At 57.4% G+C, this 16,194-nt stretch overlaps 3 protein-coding genes across 4 annotated transcripts; 1 reads left to right on the top strand and 2 right to left on the bottom strand.

Moving 5' to 3' along the window:
- Positions 1 to 2,063: 2,063 nt before the first annotated feature.
- On the bottom strand, positions 2,064 to 6,384 carry AS3MT (arsenite methyltransferase). Of its 2 annotated transcripts, none has more exons than XM_056494504.1 (11): positions 6,182 to 6,384; positions 5,819 to 5,885; positions 5,182 to 5,309; positions 4,929 to 5,079; positions 4,721 to 4,857; positions 4,378 to 4,447; positions 4,062 to 4,143; positions 3,844 to 3,975; positions 3,596 to 3,738; positions 3,072 to 3,206; positions 2,064 to 2,266 (listed from the first exon to the last, which is right to left on the bottom strand). In XM_056494504.1, exons 1-11 carry the CDS (start codon positions 6,376 to 6,378, stop codon positions 2,168 to 2,170), a joined length of 1,341 nt encoding a protein of 446 aa, XP_056350479.1. In that variant the 5' UTR covers positions 6,379 to 6,384; the 3' UTR covers positions 2,064 to 2,167. The 2 variants fall into 2 exon arrangements, with proteins under 2 accessions (XP_056350479.1, XP_056350480.1); XM_056494505.1 differs by having other exon boundaries at positions 5,819 to 5,859; positions 6,182 to 6,280.
- A 1,247-nt stretch (positions 6,385 to 7,631) lies between these two features.
- BORCS7 (BLOC-1 related complex subunit 7) lies at positions 7,632 to 9,854 on the bottom strand. The gene is made up of 5 exons (XM_056494511.1): positions 9,676 to 9,854; positions 9,303 to 9,365; positions 8,812 to 8,855; positions 8,377 to 8,397; positions 7,632 to 7,927 (listed from the first exon to the last, which is right to left on the bottom strand). The coding sequence occupies exons 1-5, from the start codon at positions 9,814 to 9,816 to the stop codon at positions 7,876 to 7,878; spliced, it is 321 nt and encodes a 106-aa protein (XP_056350486.1). The 5' UTR covers positions 9,817 to 9,854; the 3' UTR covers positions 7,632 to 7,875.
- Positions 9,855 to 10,295: 441 nt separating this feature from the next.
- On the top strand, positions 10,296 to 14,566 carry LOC130254684 (steroid 17-alpha-hydroxylase/17,20 lyase). Its single transcript, XM_056494503.1, has 8 exons — positions 10,296 to 10,933; positions 11,415 to 11,553; positions 12,048 to 12,277; positions 12,485 to 12,571; positions 12,662 to 12,871; positions 13,114 to 13,283; positions 13,368 to 13,471; positions 13,711 to 14,566. Exons 1-8 carry the CDS (start codon positions 10,409 to 10,411, stop codon positions 13,977 to 13,979), a joined length of 1,734 nt encoding a protein of 577 aa, XP_056350478.1. The 5' UTR covers positions 10,296 to 10,408; the 3' UTR covers positions 13,980 to 14,566.
- The last annotated feature ends 1,628 nt before the right edge of the window (positions 14,567 to 16,194 follow it).

Genomic DNA, 16,194 nt, shown 5'->3' with positions numbered 1-16,194 from the left:
CGCCCCGTGCCAGGGCGTGGGGTGAGCGGGGCTGCGGTTGAGGACGTCCAAAGCCGCCCCAGTTGTCCCGCTCCGCTCTCCCTCCGTTCAGGGATGCTCGGGGGGCAGAGAGCCCCGATTCATGAAAGCACATGTAAATGGCCGTGTGCCGCCGCCCTGAGAGCCCCGCTGTTTCCAAGGCTCGGCTGCTGTGCCGCAATCCCAGCACCAGGCATCCATCGCTCCATGTCCGTCAGGGATGAGGGAGCCTTCAGCATCCTGGGCAGCCAGCGACGAACAGCCATGGGAGCAAAGAGGGCGGCTTGTGGTGGCTGACACCCTTTAGGGGAGGTAAAACAGCCTCCCTGCTCTTTAAGTGCTTGGAAAATGGAAGAATAAATTGTGCAGCGCAGCCCAACACAGTGTGGAGCAGAGCACAGTGCTCTGGGGTCTGCAGTCACAAATCTTTCCTGGGCCCAAACCCAGCTTATCCTGAGGGAGTTCTGCAGGTTTGCTCCCCTAAGGAGGTGAAGTTGACAGATGTCCCTGAACCTCAGCAACACCGTGCTAACCACAGGGTGAGCAGGGACTCAGGAATCCTTCCCTTTCCCCTCGGAGCGAATCAGACCATCACAACCTCTGGCTGCTGCCATCACAACATCCTCTCTGCCTGCCGAGGGAGGACACCAATGCTGCAGAGCTTCACACTAGGGGAACAGGATTTGGGCCATCTCTACAATCACCGAAATTCACAGACTGGGGTGTTGGACAGATTATTTTGGGGTTCCTCACATGGAAGGGGCTGCAGGACCTCCTCTTCATACACTGGGGGCTGAAAACCACGAGGCTGTGCATGAACAAGGAAAGCCAGGCAGAGAGGACACCACTGCATCCCCAGCCTGGTGAGGACCTCTAATGATCCCACATCAAAGTCAAGCTCTCTTAGCTGCTTCCTCCCTGACATGCTGAGAATTTGGGACAAACATAGTGCTATGCAAATGCAGTGACATTTGAGCTGTGGCCTTTTTCTGTATGCACAGAGAGCGGGGATCTCGCTGCGGGTGCAGCTCCTCCCAGGCAAGTTGAAAGGCCACGCCAGGGACTCATGTCTTTTTAATGAAGGGATTTGCAGGTAGGACCCACACACACACCCCACCTGCTCACCCACTGGGAAGGCTGTCTTTGATAGCAGGAGCTAATTGCTACAAACCTCCCAGGATGAGCTGTTTGGGGATTTGGATGAAGTCTTTGTAAGTAATCTAGGAAGAGGGCTGGGGGTGGGGTGTGTGTATTAAACAGCTTCTTCCTCCCAAGGTGCCCCCACCAGTGAGGTCATTCCATACAATTTCAGAACAATTTCAGGTGTCCTGAACACCTGGACCCTCCTCAGCCACTGCTACTACTACAGCAGAACATCCTTAGCACTGACCACTGTTGCTTTTTGAACCCAAATTTTATTGGGCTTTGCTTCTCCATGCCCCATGACACAGCAAGATGATGCTTAAATGTCAGAGACAGGAAATTTTGGTCCCTGCTGGAAAAGCACTGTGTGAGGAGTGGTGGAAATAATCCCTTATTTCCAAGTTTAGCTGTTCAGCAACCCCCAGCCTTTCCCAAACAGCTTCCACGGGCTAGGTCCTGTGGGATTCGTGCTGGACAGCAGGGATGCAGCCCATCACCTCCCACCACAGCCTAAAATCCCTTGCATCTTGCTCTTTGCCTGCTGTGGGATGCAGCTGGATGTGTTTCTGCTTTTCCAGAACTGCAATATTTCTCTGCAAAACTCTGCAGGTGCGATGCCTGCAGGTGACTCAGGGCTTTCCAACTAGATGGAGTCCAGGGGAAAACAGAAACCTCAGTGGTGCTGCACAGAGAGAGCAATCGCCATCTCCTGGAACAGACTGCAGGGCAGCAAGTGAGATGGAGACTGTCCCTGCCTGTGCCAAAGCCAGCAGCCACTGCCAGCCCCATAGTGAGTGGACCCACAGGACAGGTCCTCACTGCAACCAGGCACAGTCTGCCCCATTAGCCCCACCAGGGAAGCACAGCACCCACAGCCCTGTGGCAGATACAAGCACACAGCCTTTGAGCTCAGATATGTATTTGCTCTCTGGTGGAAGATGTCACTGGGGTCACATCATCTCGCCCCATTGATTTTCAGCAGTGATGTGGGGACACCACTTGCCACTCAGCAGCACCCTGGGGGACCACAGGTGCCACCAAGACAGCAGGCGGGACCTGGGGCTGACAGCCGCTCCAGCAGCTGGAAGGGATCATGGATCTTCTCCTGAAGGACAGAAAAAAACCCAGGGCAGGATCAGGCCAGTGGGAAGCAAGAGGCACCTGACTCAAACCCTGCCACAGAGCAGCCCAAGCAGACCTTCCTTAGCTATCATGGGGGCAGCTCCTGGGTCACTCCAGCTGCTATTCCCTGCAGCAAGGAAGAAGCCAAGAGCTTGTCTGGGACTTTGGCTCAGCTTTTATCTGAGAAATGCCTCCTGATTGGACAGAGACCTGAGAAAATCTCTCCTTCCTAAGTACAAGGCTATATTTCAGGGATACACAGCTGCAGGGTGTTATCTCCCTTGTCTCTCCTGGCCCATCTACAGGCTGGAGGGACCACCAAGGAGAACAGAGAGACTTCCAGCAGATAGAATACTTTGTGCTGCAGGGTCAGGGTTGGCAGCCAGGGCCAACCTGCTTTTCCATCAGCAGGTGGGAGAAAGAAGGCAGGAAGAAACTGTGGGGATGGATCATCATCTCCCTGGGGCAGGCTGAGCACAACCATCCCCTCAGGGGAAGGATGGCTCCCCTTGGGAGACCTCAGGGAAGTACAGCTGTCAGCCTCACCAGTCCCCATGGACATGTTGGGGTGATTAGAGCAGATCCCCCTTTGAAGGGCTCCAATTTACTTGGGTAGAGTTTGCTCAGGCACCAGGCACCACTGTTGGTGTCCCTTGAGCTCCTGCCTGGCCCAGGACTCGGTGTCTTGGTATCATGCCACAGCCCTTCTGGCCCTACAGCAGCTCTAATGGCATGGGACACCCATGTCCCAATTCCTTAACCTAGCCACAGAGCTGCCCTCTACTTACCTTCACTCCCTTGCCACAGCAGCCCTGCAGTGCTGCAGTGTTGGCTCCACCAGCCCGGATCAGGAACTCCTCTGCAAACCTGGAGCTCTGCAAGATTGCAGCCATCTCAGCATCCACATCCACCACCTCTCCTTCCTGCGGGCAGAGGAATGGTCACAGGCCTGTTCTAATGGATATGTGTCCCAGGGCACTCCATCCACCCAGCCAGATGATGGGGAGAGTGAAAGCAGGAGCACGTCTTGGCCCAAAACCTGAAGGAACACCCACAAAACCCAAGCATCAGACTTCAAACCATACTGGGAAGCCACCATGGATGTCCTACTTCTACTTTTACTACAAAGCAGTGCATGCATCTGTCTCCCTTTCCTGTACATTTGCACTTCCCTGGGTTTACACAGCCCCTTGGCCCCCACCCACCATCCCCTCCACCGAAGCTTGTTCCCTAGATCACAGAGGATACTGCTGAGTAGCAGCTTTATCAGATTTAACTTTTCCCTAGAGAGCCCCAGCATGCCTCCTCAAACCTTGAAGCTGAAGTTGGCATCGAACACCAGCTCTCGCTCGTGCCCCACAATCCCGCCATTGTAGATGGCCTGTCCTGGCCCGGCCCGGCTGCCAGCCGGCACTTTGAACAGGCGGAAAGTTGCAGAAACAAAGCGGCAGTCGCCTACAAGGGAGAGGTTGGTGGCTTGGGCCCTGAACACCTGGGCTGGGATCCCAGCAGAGCTTCCCACAGCTTCCCAGAGATGACATCCCCTGGCTGGCTCCTCACCAACTATGGCCTCCAGCTCCTTGTTGCCAATGGTGATGGGGCTGGCGGTGACCAGGCGTGGGGTGCTGAACCCCACCTCCTCAGCAATGCTGTACAGGTCTCTCCAGTACAGGGCTCCTGCCAGGCATTCTCCTGGCACAAGACCACAGACATGGGGAATGGAGGCAAAGGCCCAGCACCCCCATGTCATGTCACCCCCGTCCCACAGCCCTACGCACCCCACAGCACCCGGTGCTTCCGGATGGGCTCGCTCAGGCGCTGGCTGGCGTAGATATCACTGAAGTACATCTCTCCCCCGGGCTGGAGAGCAGCAAGGAGTGAAGGGAGACCTCAAGAAGCAGAAGGACAAAAGGGACAGGGAGAATTGGGAATGCCCCAATCCTACCCCGTTTGGGACTCTCTGCAGAGATGCCCTCCCGGAACTCATCCTGCATCCCCGCCTTGCTGGATCCCATTTGATGCTTCTCAGTGGCATTCTAACAACAGGGCTACCCCAAGTCTGCTTTGCTGCCATGGGTACCAGCCCACCATCACCTTCAAGACACGGAAGGCCTCCTGCAGCACAGCCCTCTTGTCAGGGGCAAGGTTGATCACGCAGTTGGAGCTGTGGAGGAGGAGACCAAGGCTTATTTGCACCCTCTTGCACACTTAGCACCACCAGCTGCTGTGTGTCCCATCACTTCACACCGGATTTGAAACATCAATTTGACCATGAAAGGGACAGTTTATATTCCCAGACTCTAGCTCAGATTCTGGCCTGGGATTTCCCTTTTCCTAACATGTGGTTCTGATGCAGGTGACCCACTGGGATGCAGACCCAGCCCACAGCCCCGGGAAGCAGCAGGACTGGGGGTGACTGTGCCTGCACTGCACCTACACGATAATATCGTAGCTCTCGTCAGCCAGTCCGACATCACCCAGCTTCTCCATGTAACCATGGAAGAACTCCACGTTTGGCTTGCGGTAGCCAAACTTATCCATGTGGTAGGCAATGTGCTTCTTTGCCACCTCAACCTGGCAGGAGGAAGGGAATGTTGTGGGGGCGCTGCTGGGAGGATGGGGGGAGCCCCAGATCTGTGCCGTACTTGGCCCTGGGTCATATCTATCCCGGTGACGTGGCCCTGCTCCCCGACCAGCTGGCTCAGCACGTAGCAGTCCCTGCCGCTGCCGCTGCCCAGGTCCAGAATCCAGCACGATGACAGGCACTCAGGGATCACCAGACCACAGCCATAGTACCTGCGTGGATGCTGAGGTGAGCTGGGTGGAGGTGCCCAGCACAGCAGAGAAGGGGCTGCAGCCTATGTAGTGTGGCAGTGGAGGAGAGAACCTGGGGTTTACCTGGCCACCACCTCTTCATGGATGTGCTCCAGAGCATCTCTCACCATCTTGGGAAGGGGCCTGGCTGAGGTGATGCACGCATTGGTTTTGAGGTCCTCTGATTTCTGCAGCTCTTTGCCATAGTAATCCTGAGATGGGAAGGACAGAGGCCACTAAACTGTGCCAAGTCGAGCCCTGGGAGCTCCCCATGCTCTAAAACATGGGGGCCATGCCTGCACTCAGCCCGTACACGCCCACATGTCCTCTGGCACTAGCACTCTCATTTCCACCCAGCCAAAAACTACACTAAAGATCAGGCATCCCTTTGCCCCTATCCTCCCCAGCTCCCTTTGCTCACATGCACTGATGTGTTTGTCCAGGAGGGAATTTAATTCCCATTCTCAGTAAATTTGCAGGCTGCAGCCACCATTTACCTGGCTGAGAAGGGTGTAGGGAACAAGGCAGGGAAATGCCAGGCTGCTCAGCCCCCCATCCCTATGCACAACAGGAGCAAAACAGCCATCTGCAGCTGGCATTTTCATGTGGGCCCCGAAACAAGCTTTATCTTCCAATGTCAGCAGGAATTGTGGCACAGCCCAGGCACGCACCCCCTGCCCAACTGCCCCACCCCTCCGCAGTTCCCATCCGCGCCCCTCACCTGCACCTCCTGGTGGATCTGCTCTCTGCAGGGAGCTGCCACTGCAACGGGAATGTGGGGCTGGTGGCTGACAGCACAGAGACAGGCACCACTCCCAAGGGCTCTGAATCTTTTCCCCCAGATATCAGAGCACTTTTTGCTCTCCCCGAGGAGAACCCTGAGAACCTCCCCAAATTTGCACTCTAATAGGATGCTCCAACGGGCACCTGACGACATGTCAAAAAACACAGGCCCAGCTGCCCTGGAGAGATGAGCCCCCAAAGCATGCTTGTAGGGTAAATCCTCCCCTTCCCTGCTTAGCAGAGAGCCCTTGGCCCCAAGGACAGCCCCAGCACCCCCGTCAGAGGCCCTGGCCTGCCTTACTGCCTCCAGCTGCAGCGCCTCAGCTGGACTCTGCCCAGCTTGGGCCACGCTCCTCCCCAACAGCCTGTGCTGTCCCGGCATCCCGCGCTGCCCGGGCCCGGCTTCCGCCCTGGCAGCAGCTCCTGCCTGCCCAGGCCCCTGGCACACAGCCCTGCAGGGCACAGGCACAGTGTGCTGAGCACACTGCCATCATTCATGCTTCTTGCTGCACCCACACCCCCAAACCCACCCTGCTGCCTGTTCCCCAATAGCTCCACACCTACACGGTGCAGCCCTGTCCCTGCTTGCCCCAAAGGCAGGGAGACATAAATTTAATGCCACAGGACTGCTGTGGCCTCTGCACAGGAGGACAGGGCCTTGGATGGGATGAGCCACCTGCAGCAAGGTCACACGACCTCTGCAAGGCCCTCTGAGCTCAAGCAGAATGGGGGATCCTAGGGGGCAGAGACCCACCACCCCTCACAGTCTCCCTGATGACAGGGACTGCCAGCAACAGAATCCAGGACAGACTGCTGCGGTTTGGTGGTGTTCTGGACAGCTTTTATTCCCGTCAAGAAAGTCACAGGGAAAACTCTCATTCCCAAAGTGCACCTGCAAAGCTGGGGTCAGAATGTCACCCAAGGCAAAAATACTGGCAGGGATGGTGAAATCTAGCCTGAGAAGGCTCTGCAGCGCAGGAGCCAGACTCCAGCAGCATTCCAACAGGAATGTGGCAGGCCAGTGTCAGCTCTCAGCCTGCCTGCTCCTATCAGCTGGTGAAAAGCACACTCAGGGAAACAAGTGCTTCCCGTGCACTTCAAGTGCTTCAGATTAAGTGACTTACCAAAAACAAGACACAGTATTTATAGTTGTTCCTGGATGTGAACAGGTCACTAGCCTTCAACAGAGCAGTACAGAACTGAGCACACCAGCTCGTGATGCTCTCCTGCCTGCTTCCCAGACGGGCCTTTGGATACCTTCCCAACCAGATACAAACACACACCACAGCCAAGGCTGCTTCACCAGAAGCTGGAGCAGCAGCCCAGGAAAAGGAATGCAGTTGAAGGCCAAATGCAGCCCATCAGGGTTGGCAAAGGGATGATGTTCCAAACTTTGGCAAAGAGGAAAATAAGATAACCTCTGAGGAGGATGATGGCCAAACCACATCCAGCTAGGCCACTAGCAGATGTGTGTGCTTAGATTCCTGGTTTCCGAAATCCTGTGCTGGGACTGGCACCTCAGCCTACACTGAAGCACCTCTCACCCGCCTCAGCACTTGCAGCTCACACTGATTAAATGCCCTAAATAAACTGTACTCTGTGCCACCTAAAATAAAGGAGGCTAAATAAAGACCAGTGGCAAACTGCAGACACCTGCATTTAAACACCATGCCTCAACTCTGCATTTCTTGCCAAGGGTGCTGGTATGGGCTGAGCACCTCACGCTGCATGGGAAGTAAGCAGACACAGGAATTACTGGGAGGAGAAAGTTTCAGGGAAGTTTGTTTCAACCAGGTGTGGGTGAGCATTCTGCAGCAGAGGTGTGGGTGCAGGCACACAAAAGGGGGCCACATGCTCAGAAACACAGACTCTGCACATATCCCAGCTGACTGATCCAGTATCATCCAGATATAGTTCTGAGCCCAGGGTCTGGAGGGGAGAGGACGCTTCACTCCCTCAGTGCTGGTCAAGTTTCCTCGTGCCTTTGGCTCCCCTTCATTTCAGCAAGTGACTCAGCTGGTCCTGAAGGTTTGATGAGCGCTCCACACTAGGCACCAAGCAAGAGGAGATTCATGGTGAGATCTGCTCCCAGACTGTGCTGTGCTCCCTGTGCCCAAGGGACCAGTGCAGTTCTAGAGCTGACACTACAGCAAAGAGAAACCCTGGGGTCCCTGGCCCCCCTCTGTGTTCACACAAAGTAAACCTTACTTCATGCACCATGCTGTACACAGCTCTGCTCCCACCACCCTCATCTCCTCTCACAAGCAGCCTCACATGCTCTATCACATCAGTGAAAACAAAATAAAGCCTTGGTATGAATCCCATCTCCACTCAAATTCCCATCTCTTCACAATACTGAAGTGTTACTCTGCTCAGCCAGCATCTGCCTCAAAGGCAGCTGCAAAAACCTTTCCATTCTGCCTTCCCCCATCCAACTCCATCACCTTCCCCTTTCCACCCCCACAAGCGTGTCCCTCAAGTCCTCCCAGAACTCACTTCTTTTGAATTGCTTCTTGCCTAGATGAGAAAACAAAAGACAAAAAGAGCATTAGAAAAACAAAATTTCAAGTCACAGTTTATGTTACATTGAACAAGGGCTCAAGAGGCCAAAACTACAGGGTTTTGGATTAAGTTCTGAGGGACAGAAGCAGCACTGGCTTCTCCTTCTTAGTCCCAGGTGCATCATACATACACATGGGAGACACAGTGCACAGCAAACAGGAGGCAAAAATTTCAGCTCCCACCCCAAAACAGCTTGAAGAGAGCTGGTAAATTCCAGCTCTAGGTCCTGCTCAGGTTTGAAGAACTGAAAAAGAGGGATCAGTCTGAGCTGGCAGCTTCATGCAAAGTCTCTACTGAGAACAGAGAAAGACTAAGGGATTCACTCAGCCCTCAAGAGAGAACACCTACTTATTAGTGTCCCCTACTTACTGGTACTGTAGATGAGTAGTTATTATGGCCATTTTTCTTAAACTCTGTGGAGAACAAAACAAAGAATGAATGCCTACAGAAATCATAATGCAAAGCCATCCTAATGCCCCAGGGAGTTCCTCTAGCACAGCCACCACCGTATTGCTGCACTGCATCCAAAACACCCCCACTGGTATCTGTCAGCAGTGGCACACTTTCCTTTCTCAGTGACAAGCAGAGACACTGAGGACTTTGTTTCAGCCCACAGTCCCTCAGGCTTTCTATCAGAGAGGGCACAGCTTGAGGACTGAACAGCCTGCAAGACATCAGGAGTCCAGCAGCACTGGGTCTGAAGAAGCATTAAATTATTCTGGCCACCAGCCCTGCTGCCTGAAGTCATGTATTTCCCTCCAGGGCTCCGGCAGCACGGCTGCAAACTGTTCTTACCACCCTCCTTTCCTCCCCTCCCGTCCCTAGAAACACTGCTGCTCGCGAACAAGAACACAGCTCACATCTTCCGAGTGCAAGATGGCATCTTCTTGCATCACCATGTTTCTCGCAGCTTGACCCAGGAGCTGGAAGACAAACAGACAGACCAGGCTGAGACGCTGCAGCTTTGCGTTTCCCGAGGTCCCCGTGACGCCTGGCAGGGTGACACTCGGGGTGACACCGTGCGGGGATCACCGCGGTGCCGTGAGAGCACATCCACGGGGAGCGCCTGAGGCACCCTGGAGTCCCGAGGAGCGCCCAGCCGCGCCGCATCCCGGTCCCGCTGTCCCCGTCCCCCCCTCGGACTACAGCTCCCAGCGTGCATTGCGCCGCCCTCCCCGCTCCCAGCTCCGCTCCGGCCCTGGAATCGACCGCCCGCCGGCACCCACCGCTCACCTCGGCGCTACGGGAGCCCTTCAGCACCTGCTTTGTGAGAGCGATCACGTCGGTGCCGCAGCTCGTCACCTTCTCGGTCAGAAGCCCCTTCACCGAGTGGCCAAAGCGAGCCTGGGCATCCGCCGCGCCCCCCGCCGCCATCTTACCGCGCCCGCCCCGCACCTCCTACCCCCGGGAGCCGCTACGGCGAGCGCCGGGGGCCTGAAGGCTGGGGAAGGCGCAGAGCCCGCCGTGGTCGGGGACACTGCCGGGAGGAGATTCTGTTCCTAAAGGATCCCCCAGGACACCTCATCGCCTCGAGCACGGACACCCACAGGCTGCCCAGCACCGACAAGCAGAGACCAAGGCTTCACTGTAGTACAGTGTAGTACAGTGACCAGGGCTCACCAATGGTACCAGGGGCTGCCCAGCATTGCCGAGGGCTGCTCAGCAGTGTCAAGTGCTCCCCAGTATCTCCCCAGCACTGACAAGAGCTGATGATCTGGGATGCTCCGGCCTTATCAGCATTTCCAGTCCTTCCCTTTCCTCCCGGATCTGTCGAGGCTCTCCCAGGCTGGGGATGGATTCCAGTGCCCCAGTAGACCCCTGGCTGTGCTCACGGCACCCAGCACAAGCCTCGAGGGCTCAGCTTCGCCCCCACCCCTGGCCCACCACAGGGCCTGGGGATGGAGCCCCAAGTACGGATCCGACCCTGGGCATCCCTTGGCCCCAGCGCGCTGGAAGCAGCTCCCCCATGGCCACCCAGGGTGGCCGTGGCCCCCTGCCCTCGCCCCCCGCCATGTGCCCACAGCTGCAGAGCTGGCCACGGGCCCAGCGCCCGGCTCCCCCCTCCTCGTCCCCCGATAAGGAGCCGAGCCCGCCTCAGAGTCAAGGCGACGACCCCGCAGCCGCTATAAGGGCCCCCCGCGCGCCGCAGCCCGCAGCCGGGCCCGCCATGCCGCTGCTGGGCGCCCTGCTGCTGGCCCTGGCCCTGCTCTGCACCTGGGGGCTGGCCCGCCGGCGGGACGCGCTGGCCATGGCCACAGGGACGGCTCTGGGGCGCCCACGCAGCCTGCCGGCCCTGCCGCTGGTGGGGAGCCTGCTGCAGCTGGCAGGGCACCCCCAGCTCCACCTGCGGCTGTGGCGCCTGCAGGGACACTACGGCAGCCTCTACGCCCTCTGGATGGGCTCCCACTACGTGGTGGTGGTCAACAGCTACCGGCACGCCAGGGAGGTGCTGCTGAAGAAGGGCAAAGACTTCGCCGGACGGCCCCGCACCGTGAGTCGGCAGCAGGTTTTGGGGACCCCTTCCCACTGTGGCTGGGGTGAGGAGGGGGATGTTCCCAAGAAAGACACGGGCACACAGCAGGGTGGGTGTCCCCTCCCCATCCTGCCTGCAGCGAGCCGGGGCAGGGCAGTCCCTCCGTGCCCTATTCCCCAGGGTGAGCCTGTCATCCCCCAACCCAAGGGTGCTTGCTTTTCCTGCAGCTGGCTGCATCCCTGGGAAACGGGGATGTGGGTTTGGGTACTACCAGGCTCCCTGCACCCTTTAAGTTCCCTGGGTATCCTAGAGCCCCTAAGCTTCATATCTGTCCCCAAACCTCTTTATCAATCCTTAGCAGGGGGAAAGCAAAGCTCACAAACTGTGCTTTGCCTGCCTGCATTAACCTCTAGCCATTTCTGGGATGGGGTGAGATGATCATCCACGCCCCTCGGGGCTGCCCTGCAGCAGGGTGACCCTGGGACTGCCTGTCCCTCAGGTGACCACGGACCTGCTGTCCCGGGGGGGCAAGGACATCGCCTTCGCCAGCTACGGGCCCCTCTGGAAGTTCCAGCGCAAGCTGGTGCACACTGCCCTCTCCATGTTCGGGGAGGGATCGCTCGCCCTCGAGAGGATCAGTAAGTGCCTCCTCCAGCCCCAGGCTCCCTCCCAGCTCTGGTGCCCTCCCACGCTGTACTTTTTCTTTGTAAGTGTCCTGATTCCCTGGGAACCAAGGAAAGACAGTGGCTCAGCGCATGCCCCTTGGTATCCCCTCAGCTTGCCAGGCAGGGGCTCTGTCCCCCTCCTTATATCCCCTATACTTTACCAACATCTCTCCATGTGTTTTCTACCATGAACTTTAGTTCCCCTCACTCACAGATGGGGAAACTGAGGCATGAAGTCAGCTCCCCACTCTGCCCAGGAGGACATCCTCGCACATCTTCCTTCTCTCTGCTCCTCCCCAGCATCCAGCGTTGTCCCTTCTCCCCATCCCAGCCCCTCAGGGCCAGCCCTGTCTGGGGGTTGCCCTCTGCAGGCTGCACACCCTGAATGAGCAGGGGACTGCTCCTTCCAGCCCCCAGCTGCCCCTTTCACTTCCTTGGCTTAATCATCCCTCCCTCATCACGCTCAGTCTGCCGGGAGGCTGCATCCCTGTGCGAGACACTCAGCGCTGCGCAGGACACAGCCCTGGACATGGCCCCTGAGCTCACACGGGCTGTCACCAACGTGGTCTGCTCCCTCTGCTTCAACTCCTGCTACCGGCGTGGGGACCCCGAGTTTGAGGCCATGCTGGAGTACAGCCAGGGTATTGTGGACACCGTGGCCAAGGAGAGCTTGGTGGACATCTTCCCCTGGCTCCAGGTGAGCAGGGACATGGGCACTGCCTGTTCTTCTCACCTCAGATGTGAGGAAGGAGCTGGGATGTGTCCTGTAGGAGCCCCCCTGAGTTAGGAGGGTCCCTGTACTGGTGACCCACAAGAGCCAGCACACTGGTGGGCACAGAGTGACCGCCTGGGGGCCTGCAGGTGCTGGAGATAAAGCCTGTTGCAACGTGCTTTTCTCCCTCAGATATTTCCCAATAAGGACCTGGCCCTGCTGAAGAAATGCCTCCAGGTCCGGGACCAGCTGCTCCAGCAGAAATTCACTGAACACAAGGTGCCAGCAGGGCCAGGACAGGGAGTTGCTGGAGCCAGGGTGGTGGGCACTGTGCCCAGGACAGCCTGCCTCATGCATGTCCTTTGGCAGGAAGCTTTCTCTGGAGACACTGTGAAGGACCTCATGGATGCCCTCCTGCAAGTGAGGCTCAGTGCTGAGAACAGCAGCCCTCCGGAGCCAGGCCTGGAGCTGACTGATGACCACCTCCTCATGACAGTGGGGGACATCTTTGGAGCTGGTGTGGAGACCACCACCACTGTGCTCAAATGGGCTGTGCTCTACCTGCTCCACTACCCTGAGGTAGGGTCTACACCCTATGGCAGGGCCTTGGGTTCCTTCCAGTACCAGGGATGTCATGGGGAATTTTGGGGAAGGCAGGTGCCAAAAGAGAAATCAGGCTCTGCAGATAAGCAGGATCAGGCTGTGGGCACTTCTGCCCCCACACAACCTGACAGGACACACTGATGATGCTGGGTGTGCTCCACTGTGCACAGGGCACCCTGCACCCTGGGCTCCCACACTGGTCTTTGCTTTCCTCCCAGATCCAGAGGAAGATCCAGGAGGAAATGGACCACAAGATCGGCCTGGTGCGTCACCCCCACCTCAGCGACCGCCCACTGCTGCCCTACCTGGAGGCCACCATCAGCGAAGTGCTGCGCATCCGGCCCGTGTCCCCCCTGCTCATCCCACACGTGTCCCTTACTGACACCAGGTGAGACCTCCCTGGGGCACATCCAGGCCATGGGCAGAGACTGTGGGGAGGGAGCCACTGCCTCACTCTGTGTCCGCTTTGCAGCATTGGGGAATACTCCATCCCCAAGGGTGCCAGGGTCATCATCAATCTCTGGTCTGTGCACCACGATGAGAAGGAGTGGGACAAGCCTGAGGAGTTCAATCCTGGTGGGTTTTGTGATCCCCATCCTCTCCTGGGCCAGGGGATGGCCGGGTGGGTGCAGGAGAGGCTGAGCCCTGGGGGAGGCTTGGTGCTGGGAGGTTGGATCCTGCTCCTGCCTGTCTGGGGCATTCGCACCTTTCTGCTCCTGCAGCTCCTGGGAGGGACACACATGTGATGAACTCAGGCAGGTCTCAGGCAGAAGGGATGACCCTGCTGATGCCAGTGGTGCCCCTTACCATTGCAGGCCGTTTCCTGGATGAGCAGGGCCAGCACATCCATTCACCCTCACCCAGCTACCTCCCCTTCGGAGCTGGGATCCGTGTTTGCCTGGGAAAAGTCCTGGCCAAGATGGAGCTCTTCCTCTTCCTGGCCTGGGTGCTGCAGAGGTTCACACTGGAGTGCCCTGAGGACCAGCCCCTGCCCTCGCTGGAGGGCAAGTTTGGTGTCGTGCTGCAGGTGCAGAAGTTTCAGGTGAAGGCCAGGCTGAGGGAGGCCTGGAGAGCGGCCTCTTGATGGGGAGGAGCCCTGGATCCCAGGCAGGGGGGTGGGGGGTGGGACCACAGAGGCTGCCCATGGATGGGGGGTTGTCTAGATAAATCTATTTCCAACACAGCATGGCTCCAGCTATTCTTTTGGGCAGGAGATGGAGGACAGGGTTAAGTGTGAGATGTATGGTGGCCCCACAACTGTGGCGTTGGGAGGCTGTGGCCTCTCCGCAGCAGCATGAAGCTCCTGCCTGCTCACTGTCCTGAGCACTCACTGTCTGCCTGGGTTTTGGCCATCGCTCCAGCAGCAGCAGCACAACCTTCCTGTAACGCAAGGGGCCGTGTTTGCTTTGCTTTTGCCAAAAACTACTGTGCCATGGAGGGCAGCGTGTAATTAGGTTTCTGGTTCTCTATTACTTGACCTCTTAATATTTAACTAAATAGCTGCACAGCTATGGCTCAGGGCCCCTGGAGGGAAAGCAGCCAAGGCAGAGGGGAAAGCCCCACAGAGCCCCAGCACAATTTGGCACCCCAGCCCTGCACACCCCCTCATTTTTTCCGTGCCCTCTCTCTTGCTAGCAGGCAGGAAAACAGACATAAACTTCCCCACCACTGAACCTCCTGCTCAGTGTGTATGAGTTCTTTCAAACCCTCAATACTTGGCTTTCATGCAGCCCTTCAACACTGGCATCTGATGCCAAATGGGTCCTGTCAGCCTGTGGCAGGAGGGTGATGATGAAGGCAATGCATTTGCAGCCTGACACAGCACCGGGAGCAGTCTCCCTCCCAGTCCATTTCCCTGGGGGCTCAAAGTGGTAGGGAGGAGCTGGAGAAAGAACTGCCATGCACATACCTGTCCCAAGGGCAATCCCAAGACTGATTTGAGCAGCTGACCCACCTAAAGCTGGGCAGAGGGAATAGTGCTGCACAGAGTCTCTGATGGCTTCTAAGGGCTGGGCCCCACATAACTTCCTGCTTTCCTGCCTGTTTCCATCACACCATGGGTGCCACTGGGTTTTCAATCCCTCCATTTCTGCTATGACACACTGAAGCTGTATGGGTGAAGTGGGACAGGACTCAGAATGGGCTTTGGGAAAACATGATGTTCTGGGTTTCCCTGGGGATTGGCACCTCCATGCCAGCCTTGTCCTTCCCCTGTCCCAGATCCTGTCAGTGGCAGGAAGGCTCCTCTCCAGTCTCCTGTAGTATTGTGATGCCTCCAGGAGCATCAACAGGACCTTCAGCACATTTGTGCCTCTTTGTTCATGGTAAAGGAAAGGATTTTCTCCTTGCCTGAATCAACACAGGGCTGACACCTTGCTGTTTGACAATGCACCCACACAAGTGCTAAAAGCCAGCATGCACCTTGGGGCAGAAATGGGGACCTTTTAACCAGGGATGTTTCCAACCTGGAGAATGCCTCCAGCCACAGCCTCTCACAATCCACCTTTCCCATTTGCCAGGGCTGGCAAGTGCTGTCCTAGGCTAGGGGACCAGCAGGTGCTGCAAATCCCAGCACCCCAAGCTAGGCCCTGCTGCAGGGTGTCATAACCCCCACCCAGCCCACCTCCTCCCATGGGGAGGAGATGCTGCTGAGGAAACTCAGTGCCCAGAACCAGCTGCCTGGCACTTTGTGAGCTGGTAAACAGCCCCCGGCATGGCTGCTCCCTGCTCTGGGAGCAGACAGAGGCACTGCTGAATCACCCAGCTGGCATTTCTATCCTGACAGCTGCTCCGGGGCTGTGCTGCTGCACCCAAATCCCTGGTTCCACCAGAAAGCTTCCCTGGGCCACAGGCTCCAGCTCCCTGACACAAAGGGGGTCTGCAAGGGATGAAGCAGATGTGCAGCTTGCTGAGGGCACTGGGCAGAGCAAGCCTGAGCCTTTCCACTGCACAAACTCATTTTGGGGTGCACAGCCACCCCACAGCGCTCGGCTGACCCAGCTGCACCACAGCTCAGCTCAGAAGCCCTCCAAGTTAGAGGGGCTTCTCTCTGCACCAGGCACCGGCTGAGCCTGGACTGTGCCAGTGACAGACAGCAGGAGACGCTTGGAATACCTGCGGGCTCTGCAGCGGGCACGGTGCCGGGAGAGCTGAGTAAGCACAGCCCTCAGGACACAGCTGTTCGCCGGCCGAAAACAAACCCAGAAAGAAGTGGCAGCCTGTGACCCCCCGGCACAGAGACTGCAGCGCTTGCACCACCATCGCTACGGCCCCGCAGCAGGCACCCGTCCCATCTGATA

The sequence above is a fragment of the Oenanthe melanoleuca genome, chromosome 6 (assembly GCF_029582105.1).
Source record: "Oenanthe melanoleuca isolate GR-GAL-2019-014 chromosome 6, OMel1.0, whole genome shotgun sequence".
NCBI lineage: Eukaryota > Metazoa > Chordata > Aves > Passeriformes > Muscicapidae > Oenanthe > Oenanthe melanoleuca.
This window is presented reverse-complemented; position numbering and strand designations above follow the sequence as displayed.